General features: G+C 55.1%; 1 protein-coding gene across 4 annotated transcripts; it reads left to right on the top strand.

The window, feature by feature from the left end:
- Positions 1 to 3,947: 3,947 nt before the first annotated feature.
- Positions 3,948 to 11,908, top strand: LOC117073327 (zinc finger and SCAN domain-containing protein 2-like). Of its 4 annotated transcripts, none has more exons than XM_033194121.1 (4): positions 3,948 to 4,780; positions 7,052 to 7,956; positions 8,092 to 8,235; positions 9,617 to 11,908. In XM_033194121.1, exon 2 carries the CDS (start codon positions 7,080 to 7,082, stop codon positions 7,689 to 7,691), a length of 612 nt encoding a protein of 203 aa, XP_033050012.1. In that variant the 5' UTR covers positions 3,948 to 4,780; positions 7,052 to 7,079; the 3' UTR covers positions 7,692 to 7,956; positions 8,092 to 8,235; positions 9,617 to 11,908. The 4 variants fall into 4 exon arrangements, with proteins under 4 accessions (XP_033050012.1, XP_033050011.1, XP_033050010.1 ...); XM_033194120.1 differs by having other exon boundaries at positions 3,948 to 4,942; XM_033194119.1 differs by having other exon boundaries at positions 3,948 to 5,367.
- Positions 11,909 to 16,658: the final 4,750 nt, after the last annotated feature.

Raw genomic sequence — 16,658 nt, 5'->3', positions numbered from 1 at the left:
CCCTTGAAGAGCTCAAGGACCTTCGTGGAAAATCATTTTGATAAGCACAGGACTTGGGACCATCTATATGTTCAACTCTTTAAAAAATGTTCCCAGCCCCAGCTCTCTTAGCAAGGTTTTCTAATTCATTATCTCATTTAATCGTACCATGAGTCAGGCAGGGCAGTAATACATGGGAAAGGAGGGTGGGGGTGGGGGATAATGTGACCTGTTCACCAGGTCCTGTTGCAAATTGACAGCAGATCCCAGGCCTCCTGTTAGCCCAAGCTGCTTCTGCTGTCACACTGCGGCCTTCTGCAAGGATGGGGTGGTACTGTCCTCAGTTTTCATTCTCTTTCATTTTAAAATGATAAACCTGGGTCACAGGATATTTGGGAAGAGGCATTGTCATTAAGTCCAAGACAAGACGGTCAGATTTGTTATCCTAGTGGGTTACAATCCAAAATACTCTGGAGCATGCTGAGATTAAGGTGGTTGCCAAGGGAACAGAAAACAGCCATGAGTAAACAAATCAAGACTTAAAAGGATTTAGATCAGGTCTATGGCCAGGTAAGTGCAGAGGTTTGTATCCTGTCCAAGGCCAGGTAAGTGCAGGTCTGCAGTGGGGCTCTGTGGCCACGTGGTCACAGATGTGGAAACATCCTGCAAACGCAGCCACGCTGCTTCGTACAGGCAGTGCAGTGGCTGGCACGTGGAGCCAGGTGAGCTTCGTGATGTTGGGGCTTCTGGAACTGCCTACGTCATCCTTGTATTTCTTTGTTAGGAGCAAGTCTGGAGCTAGGAAAAATGATGTAGGTTCTCGGAAAATGGTTGTTTTTTGGCAAGGGACAGGCGCTTCAAGTTGTCCAGTAAGGCGGTCAGCCTCATTGAGAGGGTCTGGTGTCCCACCGCCCAGCCCCAGGGGAGCTGCCTGACAGAGGGTAGACTACAGTGACCAGAGGCGGCCGCTCAGCCATGCAATAGCACAGGCCCCTCAGGGACTTGGCAGAGGGAAACTGGTGGGAGTGGGGGATGCTCCTGAAACCTTTTGTTATTATTTTTAAGTGGTTTGAATTTGATAAAGAAATATCTTTGGCCTTTAGGCAGGAGGAGGAGTATTGGGGCCAAAAATAGCATGTTCTCACTATCACTGTTCTTCCTGGATTGTGGCAGGGGCAGTGAGAGGGGGACTCCCTTAAGTTATCCCTTAGGCTAAAAAGAGAACAGCCTTTCGGGTTGACTGGGTTTGGAGGAGCTGTCCTAAACAGGCTGTTCAACAGAGAAAGCCACATATGGCTATTGAGAATTTAAATGTGGCTGGTGTGGCTGAGGAACTGAACTTTATTCAATTTTAATTAATTTAAGTAGCCCTAGGTAGCTACTGGGCAGTACAGTCCCAGGGATGATAGGATGACACTCCTATTGATAAGAAACTAGAAACATTGTTTCTTTTCCCTTCACCTTCTCCCCTCGGCTCACCACCTACGTGAGAGCCAGATAGTTCTGGGGTTCAATTCTGGTTTTGTCATTTAAACCATAGGTCCTTGGGCAAGTAACTTATGTAAAGCATGGGGTATAGTGCCTGACACACAGCAATCACTCAATAAATGGTAGCTATTGTTGTTTTAATAAACTAGAGTGGTTACTTGCAGAGCAATTGTGCCCATGGAAAGGGAAAAAAGGGTTTTCCCTTGTTTAGCTTAACCCACATAAAGAATTCACCATCCCCAGTGTGAAGCAGGCCTGCTGCAAGTTTAAGGGTTTGAATTGATGTCATAGGTCACATACTGGGTTTTAATTCCAAGGAAAGAGAACTTTGGAGCAGATGAGGCCTCATGCTGAGCCTCACATCTTCATCCAGGTCTCTGCAGAGCCACTCAGCCCTCACAGTTGTGGCTGGGGCAGCAGCTTTGCCTGCACCTCCTCATTCCTTGCATTGCATCAGCACTCCTTCTGCTCCAAACCCTTAGGGCCATCTTTTCTCTCTGCGCAGCCTGAGCTATCAGATGTAGCTTGCAGAGGAGCATACGTTCATGAAACAGACATTGACTGAGGACCTATACGCTGGATGTGTGGCACACAGAGATGCTAAAATAGTCCCTGCCCTTTGAAGTTCATAACCTGGTGGGGAAAACAAAAGTGTGCTAAATTCCAAATCTGGGATCGGCATAAGGTGCTTTGGAGAAAGAGCTCAGACTGATGTCCAGTCCTGGGGAGATGGGAGAGGCTTTTCAAGGGGGAGATGGTTGCCCTACTGAGTGAGGAAGCCCTGGGGACGCAGCCCCACAGGAGGAACTGGAGGATGAGGGGAGCAGGGTCTGGAGTTGCCCTGAGGAGGCCCATGGGGTGATCTGTGTGTCCACCTGTTGTGCCCCAGCGTGACTACAGTGCAGAGTCTGGGACAGGGTTCACCTGAGCTACACGTCTACCCATGCCCTACAGGAGCCATGAGCTACGCGTCTACCCACATGGGAGCCGGGTCTGCTGTTCTCCAGGACGCCTTGGTTGTGGGTGTTCCAGGTCTTTGTTAGGGTCCAGAGTCCAGCTGCCACATGGACCTGTCAGGATAGTGGTGATCCCTGTGCCAGCCACTGCGCTGCCTGTATGAGGAAGCATGAAGCAGGGCTGTGTTTGCAGGGTGTTTCCATATTGGCACTCCATCGTGCTCACCGCAGCCCCTAAGAATGGGGTGATGGGGAACCTTGGGGGAGACAGGAGGGTGGTGTGTGTGCACGAAACTACAGAAGTGAAGTGCCTAAGCTCAAACCACAGTGGCAGAGCAGAGAATGGAGGCCTCTGGGAGCCCTTTGGGCCTCGGCTTCCCCGCTGAGACACGGCAGGTTTGAGGTGGCATTGCCTGTGTCTGTGTCCACCCCCATCCCCTAGCTGTGTTCTTTTCCTTTCTATTTTGGTTCAGCTTACCTAGAAAATGCTGCTAAAAATATGGGAGACATCCTCAGGCATATTATTGATTTTGCTTTTGAAAAACATGGTCTTCACCAAGTGTCCCAATTTCTCTTATGGTCTGCAGAGGAGATGAACACTGGGAGCTCTGGCAGGTGACAGCAGGGGCTGGAGAGCAGGGCAGTGTGGATGTGCTTCGAGTGGAGGCACAGGTGGGGTTGGTCATGAGCACCTGGGGTGCTGGTGTCAATGCATGGGAACTCAACATCTGCCCTATGGACTCGTTTCTTTGTCTTTCCAGTATTCCCTTCCTGTTGTCTCTATTTAAAATACCAATTTCCTTGGGACGGGGAACTCCAAAAGTCCCATATCCAGCAGTGAGGTGTCTCCAGGAGCAGTGAAGGGATGGGGTGGGGGTTGGGGTAGGAGCGGGTTCTCCAGAGGCCACAAGGGAGACGGGTGGGGCCGGGTGGGGCCTGGTGGGGCAGACTGGTTCTCCCAGTGAGCTGTGAAAGCAGGCAGGCTTGGCCTCCCGGCCTGGTGTTGAGGGAAGGGGCTGATTTTACAGCCTAGGGGCTCCCACCAGGAATTCTTCAGTTCCTAGTCTCCAGAAGGCACAGTGGGCACCTACAGAGCTGCAGAGGGGACCCTCATGATATCGGGAGGCCTGCGTCTCTCAATGCCCTGCATGAGGGACAGCGCCACCCCAACTGCCACATCCACTGTCTGCTGCAAGGATCCCTGCCTGGGACTTGGAGAGTCACGTTTCTCCACCTGGCAGCTACAAAGAGGCCACAAAGAAAAAAACCTATTTAATGTTCTTCTACCACTTGTGACTTTTAAAATCACTTTTCCTCTCAGGCCTCTGTTTGTCTGTCAAATGTACACCCTCAGGCACGTTCTCACTGGGGCCCAGGTTTTTACTTCCCCGTTGTCACACCCTATTTATGTCTGAGGGTCTCAGTCCCAGGGCGGTGCAGTGGAACTCAAGCTGGGTCACGGTGCCGTGTCCCCATCTGGGCTCTGCTACTTAGAGCTGTGGGTGTTGGAGGAAGCCACTCTGTGTTTCAATTTTATTTTCCTATCTATAAAATGGGATAATATTAATACCCACACAAGCTAGGGTGCACATGGTTACTGGAAGGTTTCCACGCGATCATACATGGAAAAGGGCTTTGTAAAAGGCAAGTTATGTCCAACTAAGGGACATTATCATTAAATGGCAGCTGGAAGCTGTAATTTGGTTCTGCCCTCTCACGCCCGCTGCTACTTCAGACGTTCTAAGTTGCTCTTCTATGGGATATCTCTGGCTTGACTGCGGGTTCCGTTCTGAGGAGGTGTGGTCAGTAGGGACCAGATGTCTTCTTCCTTTCCCTCTGGTCACTCTAGTGATATAACCCAGGCCATATAGTCAGGCAGACTTCGGCAAAACTGTCAGCGAGGGTAGCTCCCCGATTCGGCCCCTTTGACTGTTGTCTCGTCCTGAAACCCTCGCCCGGGGCCGCTCCGCCGCCGGGCTCCGGCGCTCAGTCCATATCACCCGCGGAAAGGCCGGCGCCTCCGTCCGACCCTCTTTCCTGGTCGCTGGGGGCGGTTTGTGGGCCTGGCCTTGGGATTAGGAAAATAGGGATGGTGCTATAACGGCCGAATGCGGGCCTCAGGGAATCCCGAAAGGGGGAATGTCTGAATCGGCGGATCGGACGTTCAGGCCCCGGAACCGGCCCCCGCATGGTCGCCGCTCCGGCCCGGGCGGGCGCAGCGCTAGCAGCCCCGTTTTCCGCCAGCCGGGCTGCCGGAGAGTTAGACCTCCCAGCCTCACGGGGCTGCTGTGCGGCTGCGGCAACGCCGGCGACTGCGGCGCTGCAGCGGAGACCGAGGGCTTGGGAGGCGGCGCCATGTGAGTCAGCGCGGGGCCGCGCTGGGTCCGCGGCGAGAGGTTACCGTATTTACCGAGGCCAGAGCCGGACCCCTCCAGGGCGGGTCACTGCGGGCGCGCTACCGTATTTGCTGGGTCCCGCGCAGGTCCTTTCCGGGAGTGGGAGCGCCGCGACTTAATTACGTATTTATCCAGGGTTGCGTGGTTCCGCGGGGGGCGCTGCGGGCACTGGGGGTGGGCTGCATTCATTCCCTCCGGGAGCTGGGGCTTGCAGTCGGGCGGGGTGGGTTGCGGCAGCAGGGTGGAGGCCTACGTATTTTCATGGGGGTGGGGTTGCGACGCAGAGTTTACCATATTTCTCCAGGGTTGCTTAGGCCGCAGAAGTTGGCAAGGTTGTGTGTGAGGTCGGGTGGGGTGGGGTCAGCTCTCCCGATTAATGCAGCTATTTGATAAGAGCAACGTCGCGGGAGGCTTGCTGTCTTTATGGGGGCGGGGAGAAGGGGCACGGGAGTCGCTGCGGGAGAGTTACCGTATTTGCGTTGAGCAGCACAGACTGTAGAGGAAAGAGCTGCGGCCGGAGACCGGAGGAGCAGGGGCTCAGCTGGGCTGTGAGTGTGGCATGGGATGAAAGAACTTGGGGGAGAGACGGGGGGCCTCTCGACGTGCAGGCGGGGCCTCAGGCAGGGGTATAACTGGGGAGAGTGAGGAGGCTGCCCAGTCACAGGGCCAGGCTGAGATTGGCCAAGGGGACTTTGATGATTTGTCTTTGCAGATGTCAGTGCAGTTGCCTGTGGAAAAGACTTGTGGGTGGGGTCTCTTGCAAGTAGGACTTGTCTCCTTCCCCGGGGTGTCAGTTACACCTTGGCCTCGAGGGTAGGGAAGACAGAGGAGGTGGCTCTGAGACCCCACTCTGCAGATAGGTTGGCTGAGGCTGGAAGTGAAGAGAGGCCTTCGGGGAGGTCCAGTGGAACACTCAGTCGGCTTCCCTGATGGGGTTGGGGAGAATGGATGAGGCAGGCCTTAGGGCTCTGCAGGAGCCCAAGTTTTGCGGGGGGGGGGGGGGTGGGGGCTCGTGGGAGTAGTGGCAGTAGACAGTACCTCTACAGGAGAAGTGGCCCTTTGGAATGCATGACTCTGTGACAGCTGGGATGGTGGTAGTGGTGTGTGTGTGTGTGTGTGTGTGTGTGTGTGTGTGTGTTTTGAGGAATGTTTAGTTATTGAGCAGCTAGTACATTGAAAAAAGCTTTCAACAGTGAGGCAGGAGACTTAAGGCCTAGTCCAGGCTCGCCTTGCTCTGTGACCTTGGCAAGTATGTTGACCTCACTGAGCCTCAGTTTCCCCAACTTTAAAGTGGGGCTCAATAACCCTGCTCCGCCCCTTTCTCAGGGCTGTTGTGAGGACAATGGGAAACAATTTAAGAGGAACACAGTACCCTGGGAAGAGGATCCTTTGGAGAACCAGCATGAAGGCAGCTGGGTTTGGGGGTGTTGGCTGGGCACTGAGTGTGCTACTCAGCCCTGGGCCAGGTTTTGCTGTGAGGATACCAAGAGGAATCACGCTGAGACCAGTCCCCCTGGGAGCCCACACCCTGGTTCAGTGACTTGGAAATCTTTTGAACACATGCCTCATTTTGATAAACAAAGAGCTGCTGCCTTTAATGTTAACTGAGGTCACTTTCAAGTTTTCAGGGTTGTGTTTTTGTTTCCTGTTTTAAGCTTCGCAAAAATATCTTTAAATCACTGATAATCCCACCCTTTTCTCCAAGTTTGGGGTGCACTTCCCTACCACCCTCTGTCCTTGAGATCTGGTTGGAGGGATAAGACATATCTAGATGAAGGTAACTGAAAATCCTAGCTGAAACTGAAACTGAAACTCCTAACTGAAACTCATCACCATCTGTCCAGTGTCTTGTGTGGCTGGCTGACATGGTGCTAGGTGCTGGGGCTGAAAGAAGGCAGCTCTGTCCTTAAGGTGCTGGGAGTCGGGGGACAGAGGTGGCATGACTGACCCTCGTGCAGTGTGATGAGTGAGGGCCACATGGTTGTGTCACACAGTGTAAGCCTGGGGTGGAAAGGTCGGGGAAGGCTTCTAGGAGAAGGTGCCCTTGGGAAGGGCCGGAAAGGAGTTTAGGCCATACTTAAAAGACAGTGGAGGAAGAACACCAATTCCCAGCAGGGGAACTTGAGCTTGAACAAAACGGGGCGAAAGGTGGAGGTTGTGGGAGGTGAGGCTGGGGGTTGGCTAACCCTCGGGTCCCCCGACCCCTCTCTCTCCCCGCTTCTGTCTCCCTAGGGACTGGTGATTGCAGCTAGAAGTGCCCATGACCGAGCTGGCGTCCTCCGGGGGCGGGTCCCCTGCGGGGGACGGGGAGGAGGGTCTGGGGGACGATCGAGGCCTGGTCATCCACCACCCTGCTGAGGAGCAGCCGTACCGCTGCCCGCTGTGCGGCCAGACCTTCTCGCAGCAGCCCAGCCTGGTGCGGCACCAGAAGGCACACGCCGGGTCGGGCCGCGCAGCTGCCTTCGTGTGCCCCGAGTGCGGCAAGGCCTTCAGCGTCAAGCACAACCTCGAGGTGCACCAGCGCACGCACACCGGAGAGCGGCCCTTCCCCTGCCCCGAGTGCGGCCGCTGCTTCAGCCTCAAGCAGAACCTGCTCACGCACCAGCGTATCCACAGCGGCGAGAAGCCGCACCAGTGCGCACAGTGCGGCCGCTGCTTCCGCGAGTCGCGCTTCCTGCTCAACCACCAGCGCACCCACGCGCGCATGCCCGCGCCCCACCCGCGCCGCCCCGGCGTTTTCGGGGAGCGGCGGCCCTACTTCTGCCCCCGCTGCGGCAAGAGCTTCGCACGCGAGGGCTCGCTCAAGACCCATCAGCGCAGCCACGGCCACGGGCCCGAGGGCCAGGCGGCCCACTTAGGACGTGTGCTATGATGCGCCCGGGCCCTGCTGCCGACTGCTGCTTCCTGCCCCGCACGTGCGTCCCCGACCCCTGGAGATGGCCCTGGGCCGCAGCTCCCTCTCTGGATGGGATCCCGGGAGAGGGGCAGCGCTGGCTTGGGCTCTTGAAGGTGTGGGCCGCCGCCAGGCTCCAGCCGCCCCCTTGCGTTCCTCCCTCGGGACCGTCTGGCTGGCTGCGCACAGCTGCTTCGGGCTCCTGCCATGGTTCTCCTTCTCTGGCCCATACGGCCTAGAGCAGGTGAGACCTGCGGGGCTGGCCAGAGCCCCTCTCAGGGCTGGGGGTGGTGGTAATTCTTGATGGCAGGTGGGGCGGTCTGGGTCCCGGGCTGTAGGTTTCTCTGTGACGAACTGCTTACCGGATCTTCATCCCCAGAATGTCAGAGTTGAAAGAGACTTGGAGAGGGCCACTTTCCACAATCCCCACGCCCAACCTCAGCCCCCAGGCCTCCTGGCTCCTGTACACACTCTCCGCTGTCCTTGCGATGTCATTTCACTTCATGTTTCAGTTTGCTCATCTGTAAGTTGGGGGTATAGATGAGGGGCTCTTCCTCGCTGGGATACATTGCAGCTACTGGATGAGAGAGGGTGAGGTCACTGGTGCACAGAGCCTTAGTTGATTCTGCCACACCATGTGCCACTGACTGTGCCACGCTGGGCTATCCCAGAGACACACATGAGGACCGCAGGCCCTGTCATAGGGTGCTTACACTCGGTGTGTGATGTGGGGCCAACCTACAAAGCGCTCTGGGGTGAGACCGAGGAGGGTGACTGGCTTCTCTTCGTCACCCAGGGGAGTTTGATGGCTTTGAACCAGGTCATGGGGACAAATAAAATTGTTCTAGGAAGAGTAAGTGTGTAGAAGGGTGTTTTCAAGGCGGGGGAGGGCGTCCTGATAGTTTGGTGACTGACTCCAGGTGTCCCAAGGGGAGGTTTGCCCTTCAAAGGACTTCGTGGTCAGGGGGCAGGGACCCTGAGATTTTTAAAGAGATGAGTGCTATGATCTCAGACTTAGGCTTTAGGAGGAGGATCAGTGGTACTGTGAGGGTAGACTGATATGGGAAGATCTGGAGCCTCGAGGGGCTTGGGTCATCTGGGCAAGAGAACATGAGGCCCCCAGCTAAGAGGCCTGGCTAAGTTCTGGCAGTGAGAAAGAGGGTGGCCGGGACTCTGCTCCAGGACCTGTGATTCCAAGCTGGCGCTCTGAGGCACAGGCCTCTTCAGCCTTTTGGCAGATGAGGAAACAGGTTTGCCAAGCTTGCCTACACCACAGTTGGTACTTAGTGGTACAGTGGGTAGAAGCCAGGGCTTTGTTTTGGTTTCTGAATCCCAGAACCTTTTAGCTCCACTGCTAAAAAGTGGACGATGGAGCAGGGAGGATTTGGGGCCACGTGATAGGAGCTGGGGCGGGGTATCAGGAGTGGTATGGGTTTTTGAAGGGGACATGGCATCCTTGGGAGTGGTTTGGGAGGAAGGGACCTGGGTCTTCGAGGGGACCTGCATGTTCAGTCCTGTGCTGGGTGCTGGAGACTCGTCCCTCCCCACTGCCCGCCTCTGCCTGTCCTCAGTGCTATGTGGCTGTGGCTCCTCGGAGACTGTTAGTCCTCTCCCTTCTACTCCCAGGTGCTGTAGACTAGCATTGGTGGCAAAGACGAAATTAAACAGGGACTTGGGACACCTGGAGTCAGTCACCAAAATGCCCTGAACCCAAGGTGTCTCATCTGTAAATGGGATTAGTAATCCTTGCAGTGCTGGGTAGGGGACAAAGAGGATTCATTCAAGCCCTAGGACAGATTCAGGGTAGGCCAGCTGATCACTCCCTCCTAGCCTCAGAGGGGTGGCTGGGCAGGGCCGTGTCATGGCACCACACCTGATCCTGATCTCTTTGTTTCTGTGGACAGATGCGGAGTGGGCAGGATCCTATGACCCGATAGGTGCAGGACCCATCTGGACATGGAGACCAGGAATGGGGTGCTGTGGGGGCCTGGCTGGCACTGCACCTGGGCATGAGGGCACGTCCAGTAAGAAGACATGCCTCAAGAGGTGCACTGCGGTGACCAGTGGAGGTGTCTGGTTGGAGACTGGAATTGGAGGCAGATTCCAAGCTCTGGTGGACAGATTCCCCAGGCCTGGTGGGAATCGCAGCTGGGGCAGACCTCATCCTGGCTGCCTGGCCACAGGCCCCCACTGTCTGCCACTGGTGGTAGGCTGATGCTTGTGTGGAGGGCTGGCTTCTCTGCTCCCACCTGGTCCACCACTTGGCTAGAGTTCAGAGACAGGAAGTGACCGGTATAAGCTAACACAGCAAGTTGGTGGCTGACCTGGTTCTAGAGGCAAAACCTTCTGCCAAATGTGAATGAAACCTGCAGGCTTCATTTTCCTTTCTGAGCAGTGCTTCTTAGCACTTTGGAGACACGAAGCCCTTGGAAAATCTGATGAAGGTTACGGACCTTCCCTAGGAAAACAGGTAACTGACATAGACTCAAAAACCCCAGGCAATTTCAGGAGCCACTGGACTCTGTGAATGAAACCCATCCCTGGACTCCTCAGCCCTGAGGACTTCACCTGCTGCCCTTTCCTTACCTGTCACACATTCAGCCCCGAGTCAAGGCCACTGTAGAAGTAGTGCCCCTCCCTCCTTCTGGCCAAGCCTCCTTCCCTTGTTCAGGAATAAAGAATTCCGAGGAGGAGACCTTTTTAGTCAGTCCCTTCTCCCAGACCTAAAGAATGATGCATCAGGTTTCTGGAACCTCATTTCCCTTCGCCAGACATGGGCAGAGGTCCCTTGGGCTAGATTTTCTCTTCTGGTTTTGTGTTTCTTGTTTTGCCTGACTGGCCACTGGCTTCCACAAAGGAGCCCTTTGCTCCTGGCCTGGGCTCTGATTTCACTGTGTGGTCTCAGGGGAAGCTGGACTGCTGTGGACGCTGGTGGGAGTTTGAGTTTGGTCTGAGTCTGCCCCAGGGAGAAAGAATCCTGCTCCCACCAACCAAGCCCAGTCAGCGGTGCCTCCCAGCTGGCCAAGTGTTCAACCCAGTGGGCTGGGGAGGAAGAGGATGAGGGCCTCGCTCCTGGTGCCTGTGGCTCTGGGCAGGGGGAGAGGTCGGTGGAGGAGCTTTCTGTGTGTTCTCTGAGTGTGCAGCAGTGCGGTTGAAGGGAACAGGGCTCAGGCTGGCAGCAGGGGGAGGACTCCTCCCATCTTCACACCTGAACCAGTCAGCCTGGAAGCCACAAGTTCTCACCTGCTTCCCCAGAATGAACATCAGAAAAGACAAAACTGACCAGGGCTGGGATGGGTTTGGGTCATGGTGGTTGGAGGGCAGTCTGTGGATTCCTGCAGTGGAGTCTTGCTGTCTTCGATGCCATTTGGATCATACATTCTTACGTCCTACTGTATGCCTCACCCTGGAATAGCAGAACGCTCAAGGGGAGATCTGAGAATGAGAAGGTGCTCCCAGCCCCAGGAGCTTCCAATCTGGCTCTGATCCTTGGCTGACCTAGAGGAAACCTCCACACACACTTCTTCTTTGCTAATGGTGCAGTTTGTGTCCCCCTCTGCCCATCACTGTGCTGTGCTCATTCCTGCCTCTGTGCCTTCCCCTGTATTGCTCGGACATGTCCTCTTTCCTCTTCTCTACCCAGCTAAGCGCTTCTGATCCACGGGGCCCGGCTTCCCAAACAACCCAGCCCACATTCATCCTTCCCTCTCCGAACAGGCCCTGTGTGAGCCCCCGCCCCCAAACTGCGTGCTGTCCCACGGACGTTCCAGTCTCCTGTGTGTGTGTTTTGAGTCCCCAACTAGACAGTGAGCTCCCTGAGGGCAAGGGACTGTCATTTCCTCTTGAGCCCTACCAGGGTCTAGCACCGAACTGGGCTTCTAACTCTCAGGAAACACTTGTCGACTGCCTCAAGCGCTGGAGCTTGTCGGTGGCTGGTAATGGGCAGTGCACGTGGGGAGAGGGTATGTGAATTACCTCAAGGGTGCCTTTTATTGGGCTGTGGGCTGGCTCCCCTGGGTCGCAAGTGGATGTCGGAGGCCTCAGGCTCTTACCTCCTTGGGGCAGTGGGAGCATCGGGGACCCCTCCCCTCGGCTCTGCAGGAGTGCACAGAAGTGGTCGTCCAGCCTGGATATTTCTACAGGTCGCTGACACCTGCGGGAGCTGACTGAGTGAAATAAATGTTCTCTCGACATCAGCTGGTGTAAGGAGTGGTCATTTGGGGCTTAGTGGGGAGCAGGGTGGTGGCCTCTGTCTCTGCCTCCATCATCTCTTGAGGAATTGTGTTTCAAGGTTGCCTGGTAACCAAAGACCCTAGAAGACACACATGAAAGCCTCAGTGATGAGCTGCTGTAGGCTTCTGGCACCTGCACAGTGACTGCTCTTTGCATCTGACTAACAGATATAGGGACTGCAGCCCTTGCTGCCTGCTCAGCCCACGGTGAGGCCAGTGCCTGAGCGGTGGACCGCTAAGAGTGCTTGAGTCAGGAGACCAGGCCTCTGTGCTGGTCCATCTCCAACGGGAGGTCTCAGCCAGACACGCCCCTCCTGATGTTAGTCCCCCTCCTGCTCCTCTTCCTTATGGAGTTGTGAGGAGTGAACAAGTCGATGTGTAAAGAATGCAAGTGCACAACGCAGCACAGAGACTCTACTGTCCCTCTTTGGGACCCCCCCCCCCCCCCGCCAAAGTAGGACCTGGCTGCAGACCACCTCTCGCAGAGCGCTCTGGACAGCTGACCTTCTGTCCTGCCTGCTGCCGGGTGGCCATGAGACCTGGGTAAGTAACTTCCCTCCTGTCAATGCAATGCCTGGCTGGAGTGCGGTGGGCTCCCTTCGGCACCATGACCCTGTGCCACATCCTCTGACTCTGACTTCTTCCATGGCCTCTGTCAGCCAGGAGGGTCCTGCAAGTAAGGAACTTAGGGACTATGCCTTTGAAACATGGGTGGGTGATGTTGGGAGTGAATCAGGCAGGGCTCTGTGTTCAACTCAGATTTCAAAAAAGGAAATGATGAGCTCGTCTAAATGAAAAGTACAGTGACTCGATGGTCACACGGACCCAGCCAGGAAGAAGAAGCCGGCAGCTCAGCCTTCTAACTGGCAGCTTCGGTCCTTCTCTAATGGATCTGAGACAGCGGAGGGCCTGCTCTTGTTGGCCTGAATCAGGTCAGTGCCCATTACTAGACCCGTCTCAGTGACCAGGGGAGTGCAGGGTTCTGAAAGGCCTTGTCACACGCACACCCATGGCCGAGGGGGCTCAGCTGCACCTAGAGTCCACGTGCTGAGAGTGGGAAGGTTTTGTTCAGCAGAGGAAAACCAGAGACGAGAAGACAGGTCGATGGACTCCAGGCAGCAGACCCACACTCTTGCTATGGGGACGGGGTGGAGGTGGTGCAGGGAGAGGCCGGGCCAGCAGCGTTGGTGTCACCTGGGAGTTATTAACGACAATTGCAATTCCCACCCCAGACGCTAATCAGAAACTGCATGTGCGCACGATCCCAGGCAGTCAGCATCTGCCGTCAGACCCAGCGCCACTTTGCCATTGCCCTCCAAGGAGGGCCTTTGATTCAGACATTCCATTGGCCCTGCTGCTTGCCGGGAGGACAATGGTGGGGGTTTCCTTTTAGGCAAGCTCCTGGGGTGTAGAGACAAGGTCCCGGGGCCCAGATACCAACCACCGCCACCCCCACTCTCCAGGACTGGCGCACCCATCAGCAGGGCCCATCCTGACCTGGCCTGCCCAGCCTGGCTGTATAGAAATTTCCTGGAGTACAGACACAGTCCAGGAGGGAAATACCAAGGGAACGGCCAGTCCTGGGCACAGAAGCAGGTGGCTTGCACAGCATGGCTCCTCCACCCGCTGTCTGGGAACCCTCTCCCGGTTCCCATCTCCACCCTCCTTAAGGCCTCCTTAACTTTTTTTTTTTTTTTTTGAGATGGAGTCTCACTTTGTCACCCAGCCTGGAGTGCAGTGGCACTATCTCAGTTCACTGTAACCTCTGTCTCCCGGGTTCAAGTGATTCTCCTACCTCAGCCTCCTGAGTAGCTGGGATTACAGATACATGCTACCACACCTGGCTAATTTTTGTACTTTCAGTAGAGATAGAGTTTTGCCATGTTGGTCAGGCTGGTCTTGAACTCCTGACCTCAGGCGATTCACCTACCTCGGCCTCCCAAAGTGCTGGGATTACAGGCGTGAGCCACTGTGCCCAACCCTCCTTAACATCTGCGCCTCACCTTTCTCATCATGCCCATGGTGGAGACACCTGCTGTGATGCTCTCAGAGCCCCAGCCCAGCCACCTTCCCAGTGGTTGTGAGTGTGGGCCGCTGATGGCCTACAGCTGCCCAGCCTGGGGGCTGCCCCCTGGCAAATGACTGTCCACACAAAGGGATCAGACTGAATCTGCTTTCCAGGGGGAACAATGTTGGCTTCTTTCTCTGCCCGTGCTGCTTCCTGCCACTCTCCCTCGCTAGAGCCCTTCCCTGACAATTCTTACCCTCCCTGCCTGAACAAGAATCCTGTCTCAGGCTCTACTTCTAGGATCCCCACCCTAAGGCAAGGTCTTTGAAGAACACAAGCTGAAAGCATCTTGCACACAGTAGATCATGACCCGCCCCTTTCTTTGGCAGTTCTTTATGACACTAGTTACCTCTGGGCCTTCAGTGAGCTGCCGCTGGATGAATGGATTGGAGGTGACCATCTCCTTGGTGAGAGGCCAGGTCAGAGGACCTAAATGCTGGTGGCCCTCACCAGCTGCACTGAAGCCCTTCTCCACTGGAAACAAGGGACAAGAGTCAAATTCACAGGTCAAGGGTTGGGGTCTAGTCTGACCACGTGTCTTTGGCCAAGGTCCTTACCATCTCGAGGCTCAGTTTCTGATACATGAAATGAATGGGGTGGACTGGCCAACCTCAGGCTCTTCTCTGATGCTTCCCCGACTGCTTGTGTGGGCCTCTTTTGGGTGGTGACCCCTTAGCTCGGCTGAGTGACCAGGCCTCACAGGGCAGGCTGGAGAGGCCCCTGGGACACTGCTCCTGCTCCTCTGGGCTTGCCACCATTCCTGTGACTCGGGCTTTGCTCTGTGCTAGGCTGCCACCATCTCTGCTCTGCACAGATGCTTGGTGAACTGAAACTGGATTTTTGTTTTTCTTCAAGCAGGAGAACTGCAGTTGCTAGCGGTTTCTAGCAGCAGACACAGAAAGTCCCCTTGGAGCGGAACTTCTTTGTTTCTGGAAGGTCATCAGGCCCTTGCAGTTAAACCAATGCTAAACAAATACACACTGCTACTCTTGCACTGGCCTTGGACTTGGAAAGCATCCCAAACACAGACACTTCAGGCCGGTGTGTTCGCTCTCCCATTTCATAACAATCACTGTCAAAAGGCTGTTGTAAGGCAGAGCATCAGGGACGGGGCCTCTGGGGTGTGGGAAGGACCTGAAAATCTCTCAGTAGGGAGGGGCTGAGCTGGTCCTTCCCCTGGTACATGGAAACCTGCTGGGGAATGGCAGGGTCCCCTCCCCTGAGATTGGGTTTAAAACATGTGGGTTCAAGAGAACCTGAGTTTATAGGAGTAGTGAAAACTGTGTCCATGTGTGGGACGAGAGAGAGTCTTCTGGAGAGGGTGACATGATGGTGCACAGGCATCCTGAGAGGTGGGGGAGGCACTGGCTGATGGACAGAGGTGACAGCTTCCGCTGCATGTGAGCACTCCCAGAAATTACGGAGCGGGAGGAAGTGTGTGGGGATCCTGGAGGGAGAATGGACTATATATAGTCCCAGGGACTGGGGAGGGTTCTGTCTTTATGAGATTGTGAAAACCGTATTTCAGGCTGGCAACGCCGGCTACACCGGCTGCTGCTTTTCCCACCTCTGGCCTGGTGCTCGCTCATGGGGTCTACTGCGCATGGCCAATGCCTGTTCTTCTCCTTTCTGCCACTGCTCTTGGCTTTAACAGGGTTCAGGACTTGCCACCCCAAAATACAGCACCTTGGCATCAAGAAAACAGCAGAAGCAGGAGGGCGACATTCCCCTTCCCCTCACCTGTCTCCCCCAAAGCAGACCATAGAAGAATTCTCGGATCTTTCTCTAAAGCAGGTCATAAGATCCTCATTCCAGAAGCATCCTCCCTATCCCTGGAGAAAAGGAGTGTCCTACAGAGACCCCAGGAAGAATCTGAATAAACAGGCCTTGCTAAGTCCCCAGTTTATTAGTATAAGTCACACCCTCTTATCCTTCAATCACATGTCTGCACGACTATGCATGAAGACAGTTTCCCCTGTTTCTTTTTCTTTTTTTTTTTTTTGAGACGGAGTCTCGCTCTATGGCCCAGGCTGGAGTGCAGTGGCCGGATCTCAGCTCACTGCAAGCTCCGCCTCCCGGGTTCACGCAATTCTCCTGCCTCAACCTCCCAAGTAGCTGGGACTAGAGGAGCCTGCCAACTTCCCTGGCTAGTTTTTTGTATTTTTTAGTAGAGACGGGGTTTCACCGTGTTAGCCAGGATGGTCTCCATCTCCTGACCTCGTGATCCACCCGTCTCGGCCTCCCAAAGTGCTGGGATTACAGGCTTGAGCCACCGCGCCCGGCCTGTTTCCCCTGTTTCTTTGGGTCTTTATTTCTGAAGGTTCTTGTGTCACATGAAATTTATAGTAAATACATTTGTATGCTGTTCTCTTGTTGACCTGGCTTTTGTTATGGGGGTGTCAGCCACGAACTTTTTTTTTTTTTTTTTTTTTTTTTTAAGACAGAGTCTCGCTCTGTCGCCCAGGCTGGAGTGCAGTGGTGTGATTTCGGCTCACTGCAACCTCTACCTCCTGGGTTCAAGTGATTCTCCTGCCTCAGCCTCCTGAATAGCTGGGATTACACAGGCGCCTGCCACCACACCCGGCTAATTTTTGTATTCTTAGTAGAGGTGGGGTTTCACCATGTTGGCAAGGCTGGTCTTGAACT

This window comes from Trachypithecus francoisi, unplaced genomic scaffold (genome assembly GCF_009764315.1).
Source record: "Trachypithecus francoisi isolate TF-2019V2 unplaced genomic scaffold, Tfra_2.0 Lachesis_group4, whole genome shotgun sequence".
NCBI classification, from domain to species: domain Eukaryota; kingdom Metazoa; phylum Chordata; class Mammalia; order Primates; family Cercopithecidae; genus Trachypithecus; species Trachypithecus francoisi.
This window is presented reverse-complemented; position numbering and strand designations above follow the sequence as displayed.